Source organism: Zonotrichia leucophrys, chromosome 4A, assembly GCF_028769735.1.
Source record: "Zonotrichia leucophrys gambelii isolate GWCS_2022_RI chromosome 4A, RI_Zleu_2.0, whole genome shotgun sequence".
NCBI classification, from domain to species: Eukaryota; Metazoa; Chordata; class Aves; order Passeriformes; family Passerellidae; genus Zonotrichia; species Zonotrichia leucophrys.
Window position 1 is genome coordinate 4,998,205 of NC_088174.1, and position 23,790 is coordinate 5,021,994.

At 41.2% G+C, this 23,790-nt stretch overlaps 1 protein-coding gene across 5 annotated transcripts in view; it reads left to right on the plus strand.

Annotated features, from left to right (window-relative positions):
• HTR2C (5-hydroxytryptamine receptor 2C) overlaps nt 1-23,790 on the plus strand; it is a 220,992-nt gene that overhangs the window by 157,141 nt on the left and 40,061 nt on the right. For all 5 annotated transcript variants that reach the window (XM_064713220.1, XM_064713218.1, XM_064713222.1 and 2 more), the window contains exon 3: nt 20,503-21,136. In XM_064713220.1, coding sequence (XP_064569290.1) covers nt 20,752-21,136 — 385 coding nt within the window. In that variant the 5' untranslated portion in view covers nt 20,503-20,751. The remainder of the gene's footprint in view (nt 1-20,502; nt 21,137-23,790) is intronic.

Below are 23,790 nucleotides of genomic sequence, written 5' to 3' on the forward strand. Positions count from 1 at the left end.
GAAAAAAGTGTCAGAGACACCATTGACTTAAGATCTGTGGGAAGCTGTTTTTAGCTCTTGCTCATGATGTTGGCATAAGCTACAGATGGCTGAGTTTTTTGTCCTCTGCTTTGTATCTGGTATGCAATGAATACTTTGCTCAGCCTGTAGTGAGACAGTGCTGTCACTGCAATGATTCATCACCTCACTATTGTTCTCTACATGATTTGTCAACCCAAACCCAACTTTAAGAAAATGCCCAGTAGGTTTACAGGATGGGAAAAACACTCAGTAAAGAAGTGAGCTCAGCAGATAATTAGAGACTGTGCTCGTGGCTAATACATTATGGAAATGGCCAGTTCAGTAAATATATGGGGCTAAAATTCAGAAGTACTGAAAGGTAAATTAACAAATAGCAATGGTCTAACCATTCAATTTGCCCCAGTGTAGCCCCTGAATCTCTGTGAGCAAATGTTTATGAGCAGAATTAGCCCGTTTGGCTATGCAGTCTATGCACTGTGTACTTGTTTCCATTTGCAGTAAATTTGCACAAACCCTCTGTATTACAGCATTATACACACAAATAAATCCACGCCCTGGGTCTGCAGGGTGTTTGGCGTGCAGAGGCCAAACTTCAGACTAGTTCTTGATGAGGTGAGCCAACAAGGGAACTGCAAAGCTGTGCTCAAGTTCTACAGTTGTGGTTTTGAAGAGCAAAGTCCCAGCTCTCTCCTTCTCTATTTACTTTTTCAGTACCCTCATTGAAAAACTAGGAATATTTGGAAAAATTAAGACTGAGCTTTCTTCCTTCTTTAAGGGTTCTCTTTATTTCATTGGCCCTTTTAAGTGTAACTAAATGCATCATAATATACTTTCAATAGCCCTCTGACAGAAATCTTTCTTTTGCCCTTCTTGCAATGTAGGTGGCCTTTATCATGTGTTTCAACACACTCAAGGAAGAAAATATTCACAAAGTTTCAAAAATTGGAAGCAATGTGGGTTTTTATTTTGCTGCTTCCTTCCTGCTCCCATCCCATCTATCTGAAAATCAAGAGATGAAAAAAACCCACACTTTCCAATTTCAGACATTTATTTTGTAGCTACCAGAAAAGGGACCCTGCCAGGTCATGATTTTCTTCATGTGATTCACACAAGTCAGTTTCCCTGGCTGAGTGTTGTCGAGGATGATCTCTCTGTAGCAGAGAAACCTCAATTATTGCTTTCAGCAGAGGTTAACCGAGTTGCCATCTCGAGCAGCTTGGAGGCAGAAAACTGTGGTGAGCGGAGCCGAGCATCCCACGCGGGGCTCTGGCCCTGGGCGCGCACACGCTGCGAGCTGTGCTCTCCATGCTCCAGGGAATACTCGCTTAAGAAACACTTCTCTTTGTACAAAAACTTTGTGGGTGATACGTGCCAGAATGACACACGGATTGTCACATTTTGGGGGCTCTGGTGTGTTCTGTGTGCCAGGGAAAGCATCGCTTACAGGCGCAGTGACAGCCTGTGCACCTTGGGAAGCAGCCTGTGTAATCCCGGTGCCACCACAGAATCTGTGCGAGTTAAATAAACTTCTGGGAAGTTCAGAGGACTCTCAGTTGAACCATAACTAACGGCAACACACTGAAAAAATAAATTATCAGGTAATTATTAGAGAACAATAACATTGTTAGGCTGATTGGGCTATGCACCAAAGGGCTGTCAATCATGGTTGTTATGAAAAGCAGAGCATTTAGAGGCTGTCAATCACACCTGTTTGTAAAAGCCAGAGGACTTCAGAAATTGTTAAGCCTGAATTTACCAACTGCAGGAATAACAAAAGCAGCCGAGTCTCACGCAAGCCGATATTACAGTTTGTGTAGAAGCTCTTGCGTAACTTTGTGCCTTTATTCATCTGAAAATATCTCATAGCACTGGCAATTTGGAATAGTTTCTTTTTTCTGCTAGCTCCTTTATAGCACTGATTTTAAATTTTTTTAAAGGCTGCTTAAGTGTGTCAAATCTCATAACAAAAATTGACTTTTGCTACATTCCTTTGCTGTGAAGCAAAAATGTCTGAGTTAATATCCAAATAGCAGGGAGCTGGTGCTGGAGCCTTTCAGCTTTTTGAGGTTCACACATTACTGCATATCCAAAACACTGTAGCAAATACCAGCTGGAGATTTTAAAAGGATTCTGGAAATCCTTAACATGGAGGTACTCACCCATAAATGTTGTGGGAAATTACCTGACAAAGACCTGTAGAACATTTACTTTTGAAAAAAGTGTGGAATGTACATACTCATCTGATTTAAACCAAATGTAGAAATCAGTTGTGTATGTGTGTGTGCATATTGTCCTTCCCTTCCCTTCCCTTCCCTTCCCTTCCCTTCCCTTCCCTTCCCTTCCCTTCCCTTCCCTTCCCTTCCCTTCCCTTCCCTTCCCTTCCCTTCCCTTCCCTTCCCTTCCCTTCCCTTCCCTTCCCTTCCCTTCCCTTCCCTTCCCTTCCCTTCCCTTCCCTTCCCTTCCCTTCCCTTCCCTTCCCTTCCCTTTTTAGACTCAAATTGTGGAGTTTTTGGGAGGAAATATCTTTCTGAAGATACGTTTCTGCATTTGAAAGGCTGTACTGTGCCTCACCCCACTGTGCCCTGGATTTGTAACTCATCTCATTTCATAACCAAGGCCAGGTGCAAGCATGTCTGTGTGTTCAGTGTTTACAACACTGCTTGAAAACCTGTTTCTTACTGAATAAATCATGGGTTGCTATTGCCATGAAAGGTTTCCATCAAGGAATCAGTGTAGTTTGGGTTTATCTCAGAACCCCCAGGGCTTTCAGCAGGTTTCTTGCTGCTCTGGGCCCTGCGGGAGCCCCAGCATGAATAATTGTGGCATTAAGCGCTACCTAGGCATGAAGGTTTTTATTTATTTTTTCTCATATTGGGAGCTTCATGTTACCAGACCCAGCATCGGGAGCTGGGTGCTAATACCCTTCACTCTTGCCAGGAGTTATTATGGCAATTTTTACGTTGGTTTCCTGTATTGGGCACTTTATTAATCCTGGAGGGAGGGAAGGAGGAGAAGTCCCTGCTCATGGGTTTGCTGTCTTAAACAGATGTAGAAAGGAAAGGAAGAGAGGAAAATCTGCCCAAAGCCATCTGGTGAGCTGATGGCAGCCCCAGAGGCAGGAACTCCAATTCTGCAACACTCAGAGGAGTTCCTGAGGTGGACATGGCCTCACCACCTTCCCAGAGCAATGGAAGCTCCTCAGAGCATCATCCTGCCAAGGCAGGAGCTGCACTCACACAATGGGTAGTTAATTCAGTGAGTTATTAATGCAAATGTTAATAATTGAGCTCAAGTGGTTAATGAGTTTCTAGAGAAAAGATCAAATTATACTCTTCAGATGCGGAGTTAGAATTTTGCCTAATTAGAAGAAATATGTTTTTCCCGTGAGGGGCAGTTGCTGAAGTGACAGTTTGGAGTCTGTTGTGACAGCATTTGCAGAGATGGGTTCCAGCCAAAGAACAGAGCTTTTTTAGTATCTCTGATAGCATAGTAGTTTCTTTTGGAGGCATAATTATGTTGCATTCTTTGCAGAGTTCATTAGGGAAAGAAAAACAAAGAACTTGTGTTCCATGTGGTTGATGTTCACACATTTTTATCTTGGTGTGATAGAAGGAGCTGTTGGATCCTGAGAGTAACATGGTGTCTCTCTCTTTCCCTGCTAGCCTAATAACTCAACCAGTGCTAGATGCAAACAGCTCTTCTAGCCCACAGCTGTTTTTTCAGGAGTCCATCTTTTTTTTTTTTTTTCTGAGTGAAATCTCAGAATGTGTAAAAATGTTTGAAGGCTTATGTAAACTAGAAAGAAGTTTGTGGAACTATTCCCAAGCAGCTACAGTAATAATTATTTCCTTCCTTCCATCTTAGCATTTGCAAGAAAATGTGGTGAGCAAATCTGTGAGTGAGATGCTGGAGGGTGCTGGCACCCCTAAAACACAGCCTGTGCCAGGGGAAAGTGATGTGCAAGAGCTGCTCCTTTTCTGACTCCTGTTTTATGAAATCTTCTGAACCTGGGACATTTACTGCAGGGATTTTATGAGGTAATTTCTTAGAAAGCCCAGCCAAACCTTCCTGCAGCTCTCTGTTGGTTTATTCACACTTGCAGAAGCCTTTTCCTCTGCCTAGGGCAAAAAGAAACTCTTCCTGCTGCAGAGGCTGGAGAACTCACCAAAACTAGGTACAGCCCTCCAAATTTTGTGGAGAAACATAATGTGGGTTTAGTCACTTGAAGGGCTGCTCCAACCCTTTCAGGCAATTTGCAGCATCCTCCCTGCCACTGAGGAAACTTCTGCAGCATGTGGGAACACACAGTGGAAATATTCCCTTGTTAAGTGTATTTTCTGTCTGTAACTCTAAGCTATGAGCTGTGAAGATAAATTATAGCAGCTGTGCCACATTTGTTTTGGAAAGAACCTGGTGTTACCCCAGGATACAGCTGTCACTGGGAAAAGGAAGTGTGGAAGTTACTTTTTAAAAGTCATGTAGGAAAATGGTGCTCAGCCTTGAATTCTTCCCAGACCTTTTCCAGTGGAAAGGTCCTTACACAAATAACAGGAATTTGAGGCAGACATTGTGATAAGAAAAATGACCCAAACCCAGAAGCCTGCTGTTATTCCTTTTTTTTCTTTTTTTGCCCTTAAATTTTTTAAGAATAGTAAATTATTACTGACTTATTTATTAATGACAAGTAAATTTAGATCAAAATCATGCATGGATTTTATATATATATATTGGTGCAAATATATTTACATACATGTACAGAAAACTTATTACCTTTCAGCCTGAGCCTGGATGGTGATAAATTGGGAAGAAATCTTAGTTTGACATGGCAAAGTGTTCTGGTAGGGCAGGCAGGCTCTGTTCTTAGATCACAAAGCACAGTGCAGAGCTTGGTACTCTGTGAAAAACCTCAAAAGCACCAAAGGGAAAAAAAAACAACTGCCAACAAACCAACTCATAAAATGATGCATAAAATGATGGATATCCTGGCAGGAGGAATGGAAGGATTCAGGAGTTCCCTGGTGGTTTGTTGCTGTCCCTGGATCGGCTCTGCATGTGAAGCACCTTGAAGCATGGCAGAAGAGAGGAAGGTGATGAAGTGCACAGAGGTTGTTACTCAAAAATCAGACTAAAGCTCATAAAAATCAGCACATTAGGCACACAGGGGTGGGTATGGCTTTGCTTTCGATGGTTCTGTGTGAGGTATACCACAGCAAAGGTGCTTCTATTTACCTGTATTGATAAAGAAATTTTCTAAATAATATTTGTCTAAGAAAATATTTGTTGAATTCTTTCTAGTTGTTGTCTTGTCCAGAATTGTTTAGGATTATAGTTTTGCTCATGTATTCTGTTTTTCTATATTTTGTGTCATTGAGGACCTCCTATTTTCTGACTTCACAAAGAATGTCAGGAAAATAATAATGCAATCAGGAGTTCACCTCTGGTGTAGCGTGATCAGGAGGTGCTGTTGGGGTGAAATAGTGCAGTGCTGTTATTTGTCAGTGCAGATTTGGTGGTCCCAAAGCACAGGTTAGGACTAGGCCTTGCCTGTTTTTCTCTAATTTTTATTTTGGCTTCTTTAATTTCTGTTTTGATGCTGACAGCAGAGATGAATTTATTCTCCAAAATGGTTTTAATCTGAGGTGATCTCACTAGCAAGGAAATGTTCAGCTGACTGCTGACACAACATCTGTCGGCAAAAGGCTCAGAAAAATCAAACACATTCCTCTTTTAGGGGGTATAACCTGTGGTTTTACTCAGGCTCTGTGGACTTTGGTTCATATAAGGTTTCTGTTATGTTTTTTCAAATATTAAAAAAAAAGAAAGAAAAGTGGAGCTTTAAAAAAATCTCTCATTGAAGTTGTTGAGTGCAAAGTCACTGGCCTTAAGATAACTTTAAGAAACATGAGTCAAGTGCCCAAGATCAGAAAATCCAGAAGATAACACACCCTGCTTTTATATATATTTTTGCTTTCTGTTTCTGAAGCCTTTAGGAGGTGTATTTTTCCTGTTTTGTCTGCAGCCCTGAGACCTTCTGTCTGTAAGGACTGGAATTTAAAAACCCAAGACACAAGACACTAAAAGACTTGCAAAGAAAACCTATGGCAGTTTGCAGTACTGGACCAGTTTCATTTTTCCCAAAGCAATATGAAAGCAGGGATGGAATAATTTACACTGCCATCACTTCTCATAGCTGGTCTGGGCTTTTGCAGCTTAAAAGAAAGGAAGTAAAAAAAATAATTTGGTATTAAATAGTAGCAAGTGAAAGCAAGAAGTATTTTAAGTTGTTTGCAAGAATTCCTTATAATCTTTGAAAAATGTTATTATTGAAGTTCAGCCTTGTCCTGTATTTCAGTAATTTCAGTAAAACCAGCTTATTCTGTGTTTTCCTCTTATGTGTAAGACTCAGAAGTGTGAGGGGCTATCTCTGTGTCCCTCCTGGGGAAAAGCAGGATGGAGCATTTGGCTTTGATGTAAGCTCTTGCTTTTCCTTGCTCTTTATTCTTACCTTTTTAAAGAAGTGCATTACTTTAACAAGCAGGCCACCAAAATAGCTCTTGTTCTCAAGGAATGGCCTTGTTTTGCCAGCTTTGCCCAGCCTGCCCTCCGTGCTGCACCGGCGGCTGTGGCTGGGCAGGGTGAGGAGCGAGCCTGTCCCTGAGCTCTCGGGGTGATGGTTTTGTCCCACCCTGCTCAGCAGCAAATTTCTGCTGGCTCTGGGTGGGCAGTGCAGCCCCTGGGCTCTCAGTGAGCCCTGGGCTCCCATTCAGAGCTGAGCTCGTGTTTCTCAGGGCTCTGCTCTGCACCACAGGATGATGTTGTTGGCAGAGCAAAGCCCTTCTGCATCCAAATCACTACAATGGTGCTTTTATCTGCAAAGCACAAAGTATAATCTGCTTCAGTTTTCTAAATGAGTTTAATGCTATGGAAGCATCAAAGAGAAAAACTTTTGTTTGGTATTGTTATGCCTTATGAATCCTCAATGAAGTTACAAGCTCTAGGTTTTGGTGGTGGGTTTTTTTTGGCTTTCATCCTTGGTTCTGTGCTTGAACAATGTCCTCCCACACAGCTTTGCTGGAGAAGGAAAAGCAGGATTAAGTTAATGTTTCTTTACTTTCAGAGCTCTTCTCTGCCCAGGACAGAGCTGTCTGTGGGTTTTGTGGGGCTCAAATCCCTACATTTGGTGAAGTTTCTGTGCCTTACATCAGTGTATGCTCTGGTAACAATACCTGCATCACCCCTTGGTCTTCAGCCAATGTAAAGTCTCACAACTTTAGAAATGAAAGAGATTTAAGGTAACGTGTCTTAATTTGTTCTTGCCATAAGCTCAAACAGGATCCTCTCATGTCCCATGCTTATTTTTGATTGATACAAACTGCTGCAAGAGGATTTCTTGGTTTGCTTCAGCTGTGCATAGGTGACTTTCTCCAGTGTTTCAGAGATGTTTGGTTTCTATCTTCCATCTCAGCTACTCTCACAGCCACAGATGAACACTGAGACTGCATCTAGGTTTGAAATGCTCAGTTTTGCTTACAAGCTGTAAACTGATTATTTCTACCCACCGTGTTTAATGACTGTGATGCCTTGTGAAGGCTGACCTAGAACAGATGCTGGACAGAACTAAAGAATAAAGTAGGGATTTATTCAAAGGCCTCAGTGGATCCACCTTGGGCAGCACAAGAGCCCAGCCAGGGCTGCACCCAAGATGAACCAAAATGGTCACAAAATGGACGACTGGTCATGAGGTCTCTCCCTTTGATCAGTTCTGCTCCATTTGCATCTTGCAGTTCATTGTCCAATTCCAGCTTTAGCCCAGGCAGTCCCATCCTGCTTGTTTTTCTCTCTCCAGCCCATGGTGTTTGTGCTCTGGGCCTGAGATTTGGATCATTTGCCCTTGATCCCCAGCTAGAGCAGGAATTTTGTCTCCCTACTCTGTGCATAGAGCTCAGCATCCCCTCATAGGAAGCTCAGAAGTACACACTAAAGCAGCACAAAATCTGAAAAATAGAAAAGCTAAACCCTGAGGCATTAACTGCTGGTTGCCTGATCCATTCCTGAGGTTTTACACAGCTTATATGGTGCTCCCCACTTTGGTGAACATGTGTGCCTTCACCCAGTCCTCTTTCTGGTGCAATGATGGCTGTTCCCAGGTTTTGGAAGTGCTCTGGAATAATGTTCCCATGTCTGTTTTGCCAGATCTTGCTTTCTTTGAAGCTCTTGTGAAGTGCTGTGCAGTAGCACATCACCACCAGCAGTTTTTGCTATCCACCATGGATGATGTTCTTGCCCAGAGGGGTTTTCCATCACAGAGCATCCTCCTGTTCTGTGTCAGTGTCTGTACTGAGCTCCTTGGCTTTCTAACAGCTCAGACTTGCAGAACAAAGTGCTTAAGTAAGATACTGTTTTTAAGGACATTGAGAGGTCTGTTATAATTTGGAGCAGAGAATTCTGCCTGGGGCAAACTCTGTAACTGGAATCCTGGCTTGTGGCACACAATTCTCCTGCAGTAGAGTTCAGGCTTCTGCATCCCACCTTCTCCAGCCTTAAGGAAGGGGCACATACCGAAGGAGGGAATTTGTTTTTACTTCTGGGATTTCCTGAGATGGTTCACTAAAGGCCTGCAAGCTGTAGGTTCAAACCATGCATCTCACACATCAGCCACAGCATGGTCCAGAGATTCTTGCTCTCAGGTTTTAGGGAGACAGCAGGGAGTGGTGGCAGCAGGTGTTGTGCCATGTGCCCTGGACTGAAGGGCACAATTTCAGCCCCACAAACTTATTCCAGATAAATTCTGCATTGTGATGCTGCTAATTCTAACATCAACAGGCTGGGACAGGCTCCTGTTGACCTGTGTGGATGAGGCTGATTTCAGCCTCACTGAGTGGTTACTACTTCTAATTTATATTTGGGCTTTCTAATTTCTATTTTTAGCTTGATAAAACTGGGATCTGAAAAAGTGTTGGCTACTTTTTTGCCCTTTATACCCAAATCTTCTCTGAGGGTCAGATGTGTGTGGGAGAAAAACATTGCCAGTGTAATTTTTAAATTACATGATGATATTTGTTAGGTCACCTGAACAGGGAAGTATTTTATTGCCTGCTAATTAATGGGAGTAACATAATTGTTTCCATTTTAGAGTAGTACTATTTATCAAAGTGTGTTTGTAAAGGTTACACTGCCTGGTGTAAAACTGCTTAAAATATTGTTACTTTAGATATTTCCATGATCATTTGTTTGTAGTGGTTTTGGAAAATGAAAATGTGGGATGCAATTTATTGAGACAGAACTCAAGAGGTGTTTGTATTATTGCACAAATATACCCAGGCCTCATTTCTGCAACTGTTCCAAGCTGGCTGATACAGGGGACAATACCTCCTTTTGTCTGTAATGTGCAGGAAATAGGTAAAAATTGGTAGCAATACAGGAATCAGGGCTGTGGGCTTTTGCTTCCTGGCTTTTTTAGATCAGCAGTCAGTGTAATTAGTTAACCCAGCCTGCAGAGCAGTTGTATGTGTTTGTCAGAAAGTGTGTGCATCAGGAATCCCAAACTGCCCTGGGTGCAGCTCAGCCCGGCTGGGTGGTGTGAGCCTCACCCCCACTCTGACCATTAAAGGGCTCGGTGCCCAGAGAGGTTTCTGTGCTGCTCATTCCCTGGCCCCAGCCTCATTTGATGTCTCTCTGTGCCCTGCTTGCTGTGTGCTGTAGGTGTGCTTCTGAACTAAAGCAATTTCTGTCTCAAACTGTTCCAGTGTTTGAACTCTGGCAAGAAAGGGACATGCTCCTTGCTCAAAGACTTCAGATGTTGCCTCCAAACACGGTTTTGCTGCACTCACTGGGCAGAGAAAAACTCTTATTCACTTACAATCAATAGTGCCAGCACCCAAATTATTTTGGTTTGTGGTGATAGTGAATTTGCTGGAGGTCAGAAGCCAGGAATGATGGAGCTGCCCTGTTGTTTCTGATGGAGTATTTCCCTTGTGTGAAAGGCTTGCTGTTTCCAGAGGAACAAAAGTGTTTCTCTTTCAAACCTACTTTCAGTGGATGTGGATGTGTGTTTTTCTCCACTTGACAACTGGTGGTTTGTCACTTCCTTAACTCTGAGCTGTTCACAGAGATATTACGTTGCTGACAAAGTGGAAGCAATTTAGTAATCACTTACAAGAGAAAATCGACACCATTAGAGTTCAGCTGTCTTTGTTTCAGCCATTAAAACACAGACACTGCCTGATTCATGTATAAATTGCTATGATAGTTTCATTGTCTTTCCTCTCCGGGGTTGAATAAAAGTGCATTTGGTGCCCTCCCTTTGAAGGAGAGCCTGGTCCCTGGCACATTGCTCACATGGGCACTGCTCCCTTGGTCTGTGACCTCACACTGCAGCACCCACAGCCTGTCTGGGAATGCACCTCAGAGATTTCACCCACAGTTTAGGGAAATGTAGGAAGAATACTCCTTTTGAAAAGGAAGTGGCTGCTTTGGACCCTGTTTGAATTTCTAAATGCAAGTTTTCCTTCTTAGACTGTCACTGAGACTAGAGGTTGTCTTTTACATTTCTTTGTTAGCCTTAAACTTTCATACTTTCTCTGTTGTTTTGTTGCTGAATTCTGGTGGTGTTCACAAGGGTCCCAGGACAAGGGAAGAGATGAAAATCTTGACTCTGTGTTTCAGAAGGCTGATTTATTATTTTATGATATATATTATATTAAAAGAAAATGATATATTAAAACTAAAGAATAGAAGAAAGGATTTCATCAGAAGGCTTGAAAGGAATGGGAAAGAATGAATGAATAACAAAAGCTCGTGACTCTCAGAGAGTCTGGGCCAGCTGACTGTGATTTGCCATTAATTAGAAACATCCAACATGGACCAACCAAAGATGCACCTGTTGCATTCCACAGCAGCAGATAATCGTTGTTTTTCTTTTGTTTTTCTTTTCCTCTGAAGCTTCTCAGCTTCTCAGGAGAAAAGTCCTGGCAAAGGGATTTTTCAGAAAATATCATGGCAACACTGAATTTGTCTGCAGCTTGTCTCCTATTTCAGTGTTCTTCTCAGTGGTCCTAACCATCTTGTTAAATGCAGCCAAGCACCTGCCTGCTCTTTTCAGCACCTCAGGACTGCTCCCTCTGCTGCAGCTTCAGCACACCTCGGCTGGGACAGAATCTGAATGGTACAAAATCTTTCCATGTGTTTGCTCACACGGAGAAGAAGGTTAATCCAAATTACACCAGCTTTTACAGCCCTCCCTTGCCTTTCATGTCGTGCTAGAAAATGAAGTATTTTCAATTATGTTTTGTCTCCTTCACTTCATTTTCCCTGAGTCATGTGTTGATGTCAGAGATGCCAGTTTGTGTCAGTGCAATTTGCTCCCATGGAAATGCCTCCTGCACACAGGCTCCTCTCTCCTGTGCTTACAGAATGTGGGAGCTGTCACAGCCCTGCCCCAGCATTGCCCATCTGTCTATTCTCTCAAAGCTAATGAGCCTTTTCCTTCCTGCTCCAGGCATATTACACACCCTGACTTATTCATAGATGATGTCTATTAAAATTGTCAAATGCTTTGAAAATTTAATTATTTCCCTAAATAAAGAGTCTGCTTCTAATCACATTGAGGATGTTTCAACACAATTGGCCTGTTTTCTAGTGCAAATCAAGAGTGACTATGCTGAGCTCTGTCTGGCCCCCTGGGCATTGTCATTTAATTGAAAATACTTGTGATTTACTATAGTGTAAGAGCTCAGAGGTGTCCCCTACCTGGGTCTGTGAGCAGCATCACAATGCAGAATTTATCTGGAATAAGGCATCCAGATTAAAGTGGCCTCTTATGGCATCAAACAGTCAGTGTGTGACAGGGTAGGAGGCAGGTATTTGTTTGCTTTTGGAGTGATGGAGCATAGAGAAATCCCTTGCTTGCTGTATCTATAGCTTGGATTATATTTGTCTCTTTCACTTGTGCCTGCATATAGCTGAGATGCTGAACTAATTATCTTTGTTTCGAACTGATAAACTCATAGTTTACAGCCAAATTGTTTTAGTTATTCATTGTGCTATCACATTCATTGTGTTATCATATTTCACTATTATTTGATTTGTTCAGCCCTCAGTCCTTCTGATTTTCCTCTATTACATACCAACCTTTACTGATGTGAGTGCTGAATCTTGGTTTTGAATTATCAATGTATTTAGTTCTCAAAGTAAATGTTTTGGTTAGGGAACATCAAAAAAACAAACAAACAAAAACCCCAATTTACTACCAAGATCAAAGCTTACCAACCTCAACAGACACCTTCCTTCCAGACCAGGGTTGTTTTTCCAGTCTAATCCATTTTCATCTCCTTTGCAGCCAATTCCGTGGCACCTTCACAATTGCTCTGTTCATCTTGTTCTCTGGAGTTTTCATAATAACTTCCCTGGTGACACCATATCAAATGGTTTAATGAAGTGTGAGCTACAGACACTGCCTTTTTTATTATTTTTTTTTATTTTATTTTCCTAAAGAATGGAGTGTTACAGAACAGATGAACAAAATCCCAAGACACCAAGCCAAGACTTACAATGTACATCTGGGAAACTCATGTTGCTTTTCACAGCACTTTCCACACATTTTTGTGTCTCAAATTTTCCTTTTAAATCTGTTCTGAATTTTTGACTGGTTAAGGTCAAATTAAGAATTTTATAAGTGTGTGGATAATTTTCTATCTTGAAATGAAGACCAGTTGTTGTAACTGTTTCAGTCTTATTTTCTTTGTCCTTTTCCTGTTTTTTTTTAAGACCAGTTTTTAAGAGTTTTATTTTCTATCTATTTTATTAGTTTCCCTTACTACAGATTTATCAGGATATCCAGTTATGTGTATAATATACTTAGAGCAGAAAAGTGTTGTTTTTTTGAATTTATCCTGTCAGCCACTCCATTTTGGGTTTTTATGGGTCAGTTTCCCAAGAGAAAAAAAAAGGAAAAGGAAATTAAAAGGGAAAACCCCCAATGAGTAGCTGCATTTTCTATGTAATTATTGTATCAACTGTTGCTGTGCATGAGATAAAGATAAGTCAATTAGCTTATGAATGTTTCAATAATCCTTTCTCTGACACTGCACTGGTATGTGAAAACACATATTTAATTAAGCTATTACAGTAAAGGACCTGAGCCATTTGTCAGTTCATTAGGCACACTTTTTATTATGCTTTGAGCTTTGTTTTCCTCTTCCTTGGCTTATTTGATGCTGTAATTTATTCTTTTTAAAGACATTTGGACAGCAATGACAACAGGGGAGGCACTCTGTAACCTATGTTAAGAGTGCACCACCATTTTTTAATAGAGGAGACATCTATGAAAAAATCACTCCTGAGCCTTGAATTGGAGAGTTCTGCAGGCTGAGGTGCTCACTGGTGTGACCGTGTTCTCAGGGGTCTGAGGATGAGGGAAGAGATGAGGATCTGACTCCATGTTTCAGAAGGCTGATTTATTATTTTATTATATATATTATATTAAAACTATACTAAAAGAATAGAAGAAAGGATTTCATCAGAAGGCTGGCTAAGAATAGAAAAAGAAAGAATGTACAACAAAGGCTTGTTGGCTTGGAGAGAGAGTCTGAGCCAGCTGACTGTGATTGGCCATTAATTAGAAACAATCACATGAGACCAATCACAGATGCACCTGTTGCATTCCACAGCAGCAGATAATCATTGTTTACATTTTGTTCGTGAGGCCTGTTAGCTTCTCAAGAGAAAAAAATCCTAAAGAAGGGATTTTTCAGAAAATATCATGACTACCCACTGGGAAAACAGACCTGGGGGAGAAGCTTTTTCAGCTGTGGGACCCCCATGTGAGCAGCCCTGTGCTGGTGATGTACCAGGGCTCAGAGGGGAGATTTTCCCCTGGATTTCATGTGGCATGAGGTGCAGGGTGAGCACCATGTCACAGCATCAGAAATTTGTGTGTTCACTGGAAGATGAGCGGTCCTGAGCTGTGATTTCAGAGGGCACGGAGAACTGGAATGAAGAGAAAGCTCAGAGAGAAACATCAAGGGATTTCTTGCTTGATTAAGAAATGTGACTTAGTAAGTAAAGAGTGAGTCAGCAGCAGTCCCCAGGCAGGGTGGGTGTGCTCAGTGTGTGCCAGGCTGTGACTCAGCCTGCTCTGTGCTCACCTGCTCCTGGCCACGCTCTGGCACGGCTGCAAACCATGCACAGTCATTACAGAATCCCAGTGATACTGGGTGTGATATTTCCCCTAAAACATGAATTATATGTAAATCACTTGATGAGTATTTTTCATTTAGAGGCATGTACGTATTTACATGTGTTTTGTTGTGGTTGCACTTAGAGCTATGAAGTTATTCAAGCACACATGGGAATAGAGCACTGTACATCAGAAACTGCTGAAAATTGTGGAGTCTTCTGGTTTTTAAGTAAGCCTGGCTTTAAAACGTGCAAAAAAAAAAGTTAGCTAAACAAACCTAAGCAAGTGTTTTTGTTGCTTTGGTTTATTATGTTTCATTTTGGATAAGTGCTCACTTCCAGACTTTAATGATGTAAACAAAGAGCTGCCATGCAAAACATTTGAGAGAAGAAGAAAAATTGGTTTACTAGAGAGAAAGAAAGTTTAGAAAGAGTAAGAAAAGAGTTTAGAAAGAGTAAGTAGTTTGCTACAAGAAGCCTGAAAAGCTGAGTGTAAAAAAGCTGTCACACAGGATTTTCCCAGCAATGTCACACGTGATGTTTGCCACACTGTGCAGCTGAATTAAAAGGGACAGAGGGAAGGAATGTCACTGCAGTGAAGGCAGAAGCCAGGTCCTTACAACCACAGGAGCTGCTTTGGGAATCCTGGGGACTCTCAAAACTCCATGGACGTGTTGCATTAAGGGTATAAAAGTTTGGCAGAAGATAAATGCCCCTTGTGTTCCAGCTGGTTCTCAGAAATTCGAGGCAGGGCTCAAATTCAGGTTATAGCCAATTCAGACTGTGGGGCTGGTCAAGCTCAGTAAGAACTTCCAGGAGCACAGCTGTACAAATAGTGCAGGAATGTGGGTTTGATTGCATTCAATAGGACTTTGCATGATCCAGATTCATGAATGAAGTGATTTATTGAAGCAACAGGAAAGCAGGGTCAGGACTGCCATGATAAATGCACTAACTGCAGAGAGTTAATATGTGCTTCGAATTTCAGCCACTAGGGACATATGGATTTAAAAAAAAAAAAAAAAAAAAAGGCCAGAGAGGCAGGTTGGAATTATATCTACCCATAGAAAATATGAACAACTAGGGTATAATCATTCCAAGAAGTTAGAGCAGTGTGTGATGAGATTCAGATTTATTCTGTTGTGGTGTTTCTGCATGTCTGAGCCAAGAGAGAAAGTTTCTCATTGCAGGGAGTGGCAGAGTATCTACATCTTCTTGTGAGGTTCCCAGGTGCTCTTCCACAAAGGGAAAATAAAAAAGGATGCTGGTCTTAGAGCCAGAAGGTGGATTAAGATCTCTCTGTGTGTTTGTATTGCCTTGAAATGTCTGGAAAAGAAATTAATGCCTTTCTGACTCAGTATGAGGGAAGATACAGAGAGGGAAATTGATGCTATTTGCTTTTGGACAGAATGGTAGTGATTCATTGTTATGACCCTACAAAATATCACTGCTTGAGCTCATATCTGAGAAAATCCATTTTCCCCTTGCTGTGAAAAAATTAAATACTCTCTTTTTTTAAATTTACAAGTAATTAAATAGTTATTTTCTGTGTCAGAATTAAAAAAGACTGGTAGAAAGCTGTATTTGGGGAGGTTTCCCTAAGGTTTTATTAAGTGGTTTTTACGCTGATTTATCTCCAACTCCTATTGGGAAAAATTCCAGAATTTCTTGCAAAACAGAAGAGGACGTATCAAATTCTCCTTTGGAAAGAAAATCTCTAAGCAAAGAGCTAATAGAGTAGCTCAGGAAAAGTCAAATTAGGCATAACCACTTCTCTGGGTTACAACTTCAGTTAATTTGCAGTGGGTATCTAAAGAATAATCACTGGGGTTTGACTTTTCCTTCCCCCTGCAGGGACTGTGAAAATGCTGCCTCTGTGCTGGCACTGGAGGCATTGCTTCCAACAGAAAGGAGATTTCCTGATGCTGCCAAGTGCCTAGAATGAGTTTGAGCTTTCCAAAACTGCCACATTTCAGAGGATGTTGAGCTGTGGATCCTCAGACCCAGGTGGGGAAGGTGAGGGGCTGGCTCTGGTGTGAGCTGGGGCAGCTCTGGGGCCCTGGATCCCAAACCAGCCACACTGGATTGGTTTTCCCTTTGTGGATTTGTTTTCCCTTTGTTTCACAGCTCTGTTTGCCCACCTGGCCACACACTCTTATTTCTGGCCATTGGGAAACTGAAGGGGAGAGGATGTGCTGGTGTGATCCTGAGCCTGAGCAGCAGGGACAAGCACAGGGCAGGTATCCAAGGGTGGGAGCTCAAAAACATCCCCATGCTGGACAGCTTTGCTCAGAAACACAATTCTGATCCAATTATAGGATAATTTAACCTGAAAGGGACTTTTTGAAGGTCTCTAGTCCTCAAGGTGCTCAAGGAAGAGCTGACTCCCAGGTTAGATGGGGGTCTGGGAGGAGATCCCAGCTGTGTTCTGAGCTTCTGCAAGGATGGACATCCCACAGTCTCTGTCTGACCACCAGCACTGAGATTTATCTCTTTTTTTTCCTACTTCATACACTATTTCCTTACATCTGTCACAATTTCTTCTTGTTTTGCTGCCCAGCTTTTGGAATTCTCCTGTTTGGAATTCTCCTTTTTGGAATTCTCCTGTTTCCTCTGGAAGTACCAGCAGGTAGATGTAGGCAGCAAATGCATCCCTGTTCAGAGCTTTTTCTCTGAGCTGAACCAAACCCAACATTTATTGTGCTTCCTCCCACATCACCCTGGTCATCTCCATTGGACTTGCGGCATTCTCACACACTGCTTAAAAATAGAACTGCACAGAAATAGGGATGTTTCCTAGTGCTGCTGTAAAAAAGGAGAAAGATGAGTTCCAACTGCCCAAAATATAGAAGTCTCTTAATATAAAAATATGAGTTTATTGAATCACTAAAAGGAAAGTGGCCCTTTGCAAGTTTGCCATGAAAATTTGTATTTTAAAGCAACCTTCTGTTCCAAAAAAAGGGAAAATTAAATTGGCAATGGATTAAAAAAAAATATGCAAATAGCAAGAAATGCAGGGCTTAGAGTGAAGAATGAAGCCTTAATTCTGCCTTCCTGAACATAAATTGTGTATTCTATTATATAATTTTAAATTATTTGCCATTCTGAAAAGGGCTTCATGGAGCTATAAAAATTTATGTCATCTGACTATCTGGCTCAGATAGTTGTGAACTATCTGCAACTGTTTTCCTGTCAAAAATTGCAGTGCTTACAGTTCAGTTTAGTTGACTTCAGATTTATTTTCTTCCCTGATGTAGGTCTACCATCGAAGTCAAGGCTGAAGGAAAAATTTTTTTATTTAAAAATGTTTGTTCTTTATCAGCTTGTTTGCTTTCATCTGGTAATTGGGGAGATGTGAATGTGACTTGGAGAACTGGAGACTGACAATATTTTGGGAGGGGAAAATCTCTCTTGCATATGGCCTTTGTACTTGTGATGCCATTGGATGTTTTGGGGTTTTTTTGGGGTGGGAATTGGTGAAAGCATCACTTTTGATCATTAAGTGCTTCTGGGGTATTTTTTACAGCAAGACTCACCGTGAATTAATATATTACCTCAGCCTGCCTGAAACTCAGGTTGGTGTTTTGGGCTAAGCTGACAATCCTTGATTTCTCACCCAATTTCAGATGCACGTTGGTAACATCCAGAGGTTCCCCCAGTGACCCAGGAGGGCTCAGGAGCTCTGCAGAGGGTCAGGGAAAGGCAGGATCCTGCCTGGGGCTGGGGAACAGCTCCAGCCTCAGCAGGCGGCTGCCTCTCCCCAGGAACGTGTGCTCTGGGCTTTGAAGGGTAAAACAGCTAAAGATGAATGCATTTAATTCAAAGGAAAAAATAATTGTGTTTATTCCAAGAGAAGTTTGGGTTTTTTTCCTTTTAGCAAGTGTAATGGTGGTAAATAGTCCCAAAGGCATGTGAGACCCCCAGTGCCCCACCAGTACAGGCTTATTAACCATTGCAGCTTCTGTTTCACTCCAACTTAACCGTCTGGAATATCCAAAACCTCCAGCATATCAACCTCTGCTTTAAATAATTCATGTGTTTCTTGATAGACAAAAGTGGTTTTCCTTCAGTTTATTTCAGTAATTTTATTTTTCCTTCAGTATATTTTACCTTCAGTTTATTTCAAACTGGACTTAAAGAGTGAAAGGAAAGAATGTGCCAAAAGAAATCATTGTTTTACTTTATCAAAAAGCAAGAGTGGCATAGAAAACAATTTGGCTTTGCTGAATGTTTAAATTATAATTCTAAGAACTGTCAGTAGTAGATTGAACTGGAATTGATGATTGACCACAAAATTCAGTATGTGTATTTTGATGTTAGCTATTGGAAAAAAATCTGTGATAGGCCCATGTTTCAATTTAAAATTATGGAGATGATTCTTAAATAAATGCAGAATCCATGAATAAATTGTGAATTATTTTTCTGGTACAGTGGCGTGCTTAGAAGACTGTAGCTGAAGGAATTAGTCACAAAGTTTTACCTTGAGGAGACTGAGGGATGCATTGAAAAGGAAAACTGATGACTTCAAGCCAGGATCTGTGTAAAATAATAACAAGAGTATTAGCAAAGCAGTAGAACAGTTAATTCTGAAGGTGGAGCCCAGGCTTGAGCATTCCTGTAATCAAATTCCCACATGATTTTTCAAACTGAGTATGTAAAATGCAAGAGAGAATTATTCTACTCACCATTTCAGTATGCAGACATGAACAGTGATAAAAATAGGCACTTTTAATTCAGAAGCCTTATCTTGGAGTTGTTCTTTGTGGTGTGGTTTTGTTTGGGGGTTGTTGGTTTGTTTTCATGATCCAGAGTTAAGTCATGTCCTGTCTGTGATCCTTTGGCTGCCCAGTGTCTCCTTCAATGTGGAAAGGTGATCTGGAAAAATTGTCATCACAGCTTTGAATTAAAAGCTGTGTTTTGGAAAATAAAAAATAAACTTTCTAGAGACTTTTTTTTGTTTGTTTTTGAGACCAACTAAGTTGGAAAGAATAAATGGTCCAGTGACCACTTGTTCATTCATCTGCATGTGCAGCTGCAAAATTATTTTCTGTGCTGTGCAAAACTCCTTCCTAAATATGAGGTTTAGAGACCCTCTGGGAGTAATTAACTACAATGCAGAAGCAAATCTGGGTTCATTGTATGAACTGCTCATTTAAGAAATATTTTTGTGCACAAAGCCCATTAACAAAGTTCCAAAACCTTCATGAATGTTAAACATTTTATTATAGGATTCTGAGCACTTCCTATTTAAATGAAATCTAGGGTAATCTCATGAACTACATCTAGCTTTTGATACCTGGATTGCTGTGTCAGATGTGTGCCACAGTGCATTCAACAGCTAAAATCTGGCTTTTATTTTGTTATTTATTTAACAGTGATAGAACAGCTCTTTTCCTGTGCCCTGCACAAAAAGTTGAGGATGTGTGTCACAGACATCTTTAATGAAAATCCTTTCCTTAGGACTTTTCCTCCTGAGAAGCTGAGAAGCCTCAGGAACAAAATGTAAACAATGATTATCTGCTGCTGTGGAATGCAACAGGTGCATCTGTGATTGGTCTCATGTGGTTGTTTCTAATTAATGGCCAATCACAGTCAGCTGGCTCACACTCTGTGTCCGCGACACAAGATTTTGTTATCATTCTTTTCTATTTTTGGCTAGCCTTCTGATGAAACCTTTTCTCTATTCTTTTAGTATAGTTTTAATGTAAAGGATCATACAATGTTGCCTAATAAAATTGCATCTTATCCACCATTCATTTCCCAATAGAAATTGAACTATATAACAGTATACTGTTATATACAGTATACTATATAACAGTATTTGTTATAGGAGAGTTAATCATTAAGATCTGAGGGTTTTTACAACACCTTCATTTTACCTCAGAATATGTAAAATATATCCAAACCCTTCCATTTAAGGTGATGGATTACCCCGTGCTTGGCTGCACTATCTGGATTGGCTGGAATTTTGTGCAATTGCTGTTTTACACAGCAGCAGAGCATCTGTGAAGTGGATATCAATTGAAACATATTTTGCTCTTCAGACTTGCTTTTGCAGGTTTCACAAAACATTTAATTAGTGATAATCAGCTTTTAACCAGCCAGAGCACACTGATGTGATTCCCTGCCTCTCTCCCCCATGATTGTAGGCATAGTCTGTACCCTTCAGATAAATTGCTGGCAGTCTGGAGAATGTCCCAGCCAGCAGGAAGGGGAAGAATAAGGATGTCAGTTGCATGGGGAATAAAGAAAGTGTTGTGTTTACTGTGGTTTCAGTGAAGAATATCCTTTTCCTTTACTTTTCAGAATGGTGAACTTGGGAACCAGCTGGAGATTGCAAAGTCTCCTTTCCCTTGAGGCTGGTGGACAATGGTCATCCTCTACCACACCCAAGGAAAGCAGAGGAGCTCCACGCTAACTTCTGTAAGCTCTGCTTCACTATGGAAGATCAAATGATTTTCTGGCTCAGGTTTTGTGATCTGCCTTGGACCTGGAGTTTGGAAAAGGGATCGTCTCTGAGGCACGGTTAAGAGACAGAGCAACCAGCCCCAGACAATGAGCACTTTAAGTAGCACTGGAATATTGCTCAGCTTAACAACAGTGTCTGTTACACTGGATTTCAGTTTGCATGGTGGTCTGATGGCTTGGTCCTTGAGCAGCAATTTGACTCTGAACCAGAGTTTGCCTACATCTGATCCTCTCAACACCTCTGAGAAGGGCGAAGTCTCTCGGATGTCCGTCAGGGAGAAGAATTGGCCGGCCCTCCTGATCTTGGTTGTCATCCTGCTGACCATTGGGGGGAACATATTGGTAATTATGGCTGTGTCCTTGGAGAAGAAGTTGCAGAATGCCACAAACTTCTTCCTGATGTCTCTGGCAGTGGCAGACATGCTGGTGGGTATCCTGGTCATGCCCGTGTCGCTCATTGCAGTCCTGTACGGTAAGTGCCTTCCCTCCTCCTTTGAATTTTTGTTTTAGCAGGGAGTCCCCCAAGGCTGCAGTGGCCTGATTGTCCCTGTGCTGGTGGCCTGGGGAGTGTCAGTGTGTCCTTGGTCGTGGCTCTGTGCTGAGGTTCATTCTCTGGGGTTCAGTGCCAGGAGTGACCTGTGAATAATGTCACACTGAGGGGATCTTACTGCTGGGGCCACACGAGTGTCTGAGACAGAGAGCCAGCTTTTCACCTTGGGTTGGGCTGTCCCTAAACCGAGCTAGGTCACAAAAGCTCACAGAAAAGTAATTAACTTTTAGTTATTGTAAAAGTAATGAAATTTTAGTTCATTGTTCATGAGCTACCCGGCTCTAAGCCGGGTCAGGATCTGTCCTTGAGCTGTCACTGCTGGGATCAGCGGGATTTGAGTAAAATCATGGATCAGAAAGGAGGTTTGCATGAGTAGATTTGGCATTCAGATAAAGCCTTCACTCCTGGCATTTGTAGCTCAGCTTGCCTTGTGCCTTTCAGGGGTCATTGTGCCTCTCCGTGCCTCAGTTTCCCTGTCTCTAACCTGAGAGAATGCTCTGTTCTAAAGCAGAGGCCTGCCTGTAGAGTGTAAACATTTATTTCTCCCCATGTCAGGGTCAGAGTGCTTGCAATGGAGTGGGGCATCACTCCTGCACTCAGGTGTGGAATCACTGTTAGCACTTCAAAGAAGTAAAATATCAAACACATCTGACTTTCATCTGGCTGAGACTCCAGATCCCTTTGTTCAGGGTGGTGCTAGGAGTCCCCATCCCTGGCTATTTCAAAGGAGCATTTTGTTCTCCTCTGTATCTCTGATCATCATGTTTGTATACTCTTGTATCAATTTTATAATCTGTGAATTTCATAGATAAAACTTTAAATTGTTTTCAGATTTTCTTAGAAAGGTATTTTAATATTGATATTTCTTGGAAACAAATAATGCTGTTTACTTACAAATTTGATTAGAAATTGGTTTACTGTCATATAAAGTAAAATGTAGGGATATTTATCTGCCTTCTTCACTTACTTAAATGAGCAAGTCTGGCAGAGATTAATTTCTAAAAGACATTGATCAAGCATACATCATTCCAAAGCTTATATAGCTTGTCTACGGTGAGTTAAATCAATATGTGATTTAAGTACAGGCCTAGCTATGGAGACCTTATGCACAAAGATCTTTTATTTTGAACTGTCAGAATAGTTCCATCTCTAAATCTTGTGTGTATTATAACATGTGTATTTTATTTTTAGCATTTTACTCCAGCTCCCTGGAGCTTGAAAGGGAGAATATAAATACTGAGTTATGTGACAGACCTGCACTTGCATAAATTCTGTGTTAGCCAGTGACTCTAAAAAGGTGGATTTATGGAAGTGGTCTTCCTACATCCATACTTTCAAGGTCTTTGGAAACTAATAGAAATGGATTTTCTGTTCTGCCTAGAAAATGATTACTTAAGGTAGTTTAAAGGTGTAAAGCATGCCACCCTTTTAGCAGCAAGGAAATATCACTGATTTCAAGAGGCATTGTAATGATCCTCCTCTTTTGCCAGAGAACCAGCACTGGCTGTTGATAGCCCAAACATTTCTCCACAGACAAACAGTACTACATAGATTTTTTGGCAAAAATCGTAATTTCATGGAAGACTTGTGGAAATACTTTGAGGAATGAGGAGGCTGCTGGGGCAGTGCTGGGTGCTAGACCAAAGCTTGTTGCCTCCAGGCTTTGTGAGGGGAGGAGGAGGAGGAAAAGTTCAATTTGGGGAAAAATGACCCTCAGAGGGAACTTGTGGATTGATCTCAGTAGGACCCCAGTGAAATAGTGTTTTAAATACTATTTAAGCTACAAATAGTGGAAGTAAGGAGGGGGGAAATGTTCTTACATCAGCAGAATTCTTGTGAGAATACAGGGGTGCATGGCCATGGACTGAGCAGGGAGAGGGTTATTGCTTGGAAACATCACTGTGAACGTTCAGTCACTTTTACTCTGCAACTTTTACCTTTTACATTCCAAAAAATCCACATAATTGTACACTGGGCTGTTTCAAAGGCTGCCATATGCTGTACTGAGAAGTGCATGCAGCACATCTCTTCCAGATTTTGTAGAAGTCACTTTTAATTTATGTAATCAGAAAGAAACCTTAAAAAATACACATAACAAACAGAAGAGTGAAGAAATTGCTTTCAAGTTTCCACATCAGCTCTCTCAGCCCCAAAGATAAATTCTAGTTGACAGAGTAACTAATTTCAGAGTAGGCTCATTTCCTTACTTTTGGCTAATAAGGTAAATGAAGTAGATTTCACTTCAAGCATAACCAGAAAATTGAATAGACACCCTCCACAAATACTTCGGATTTTTGGTGGTTTTCTTAATTAAAAGAAGGGAAAATCAAGTTTCAAATTAATTCAAGAGTCTTATTATAAAGGAAAGGACAGCAGGATGCAGCATGATGGATTTTTCAGCAATTAATCAGGGCTTGGATATATTTATCAATTAGTCTTAAGTGTCTTACAGTAATCGATGAGTTGCATTTGACAGCTGAGAACATTTTCCCTGGCATGCAGTTCCTAAAGAAGTGAGTGAATTAGTCTGCTAATTAATAAGCATGTATTGGGGAGAGTAAATGAGAAATGTACAC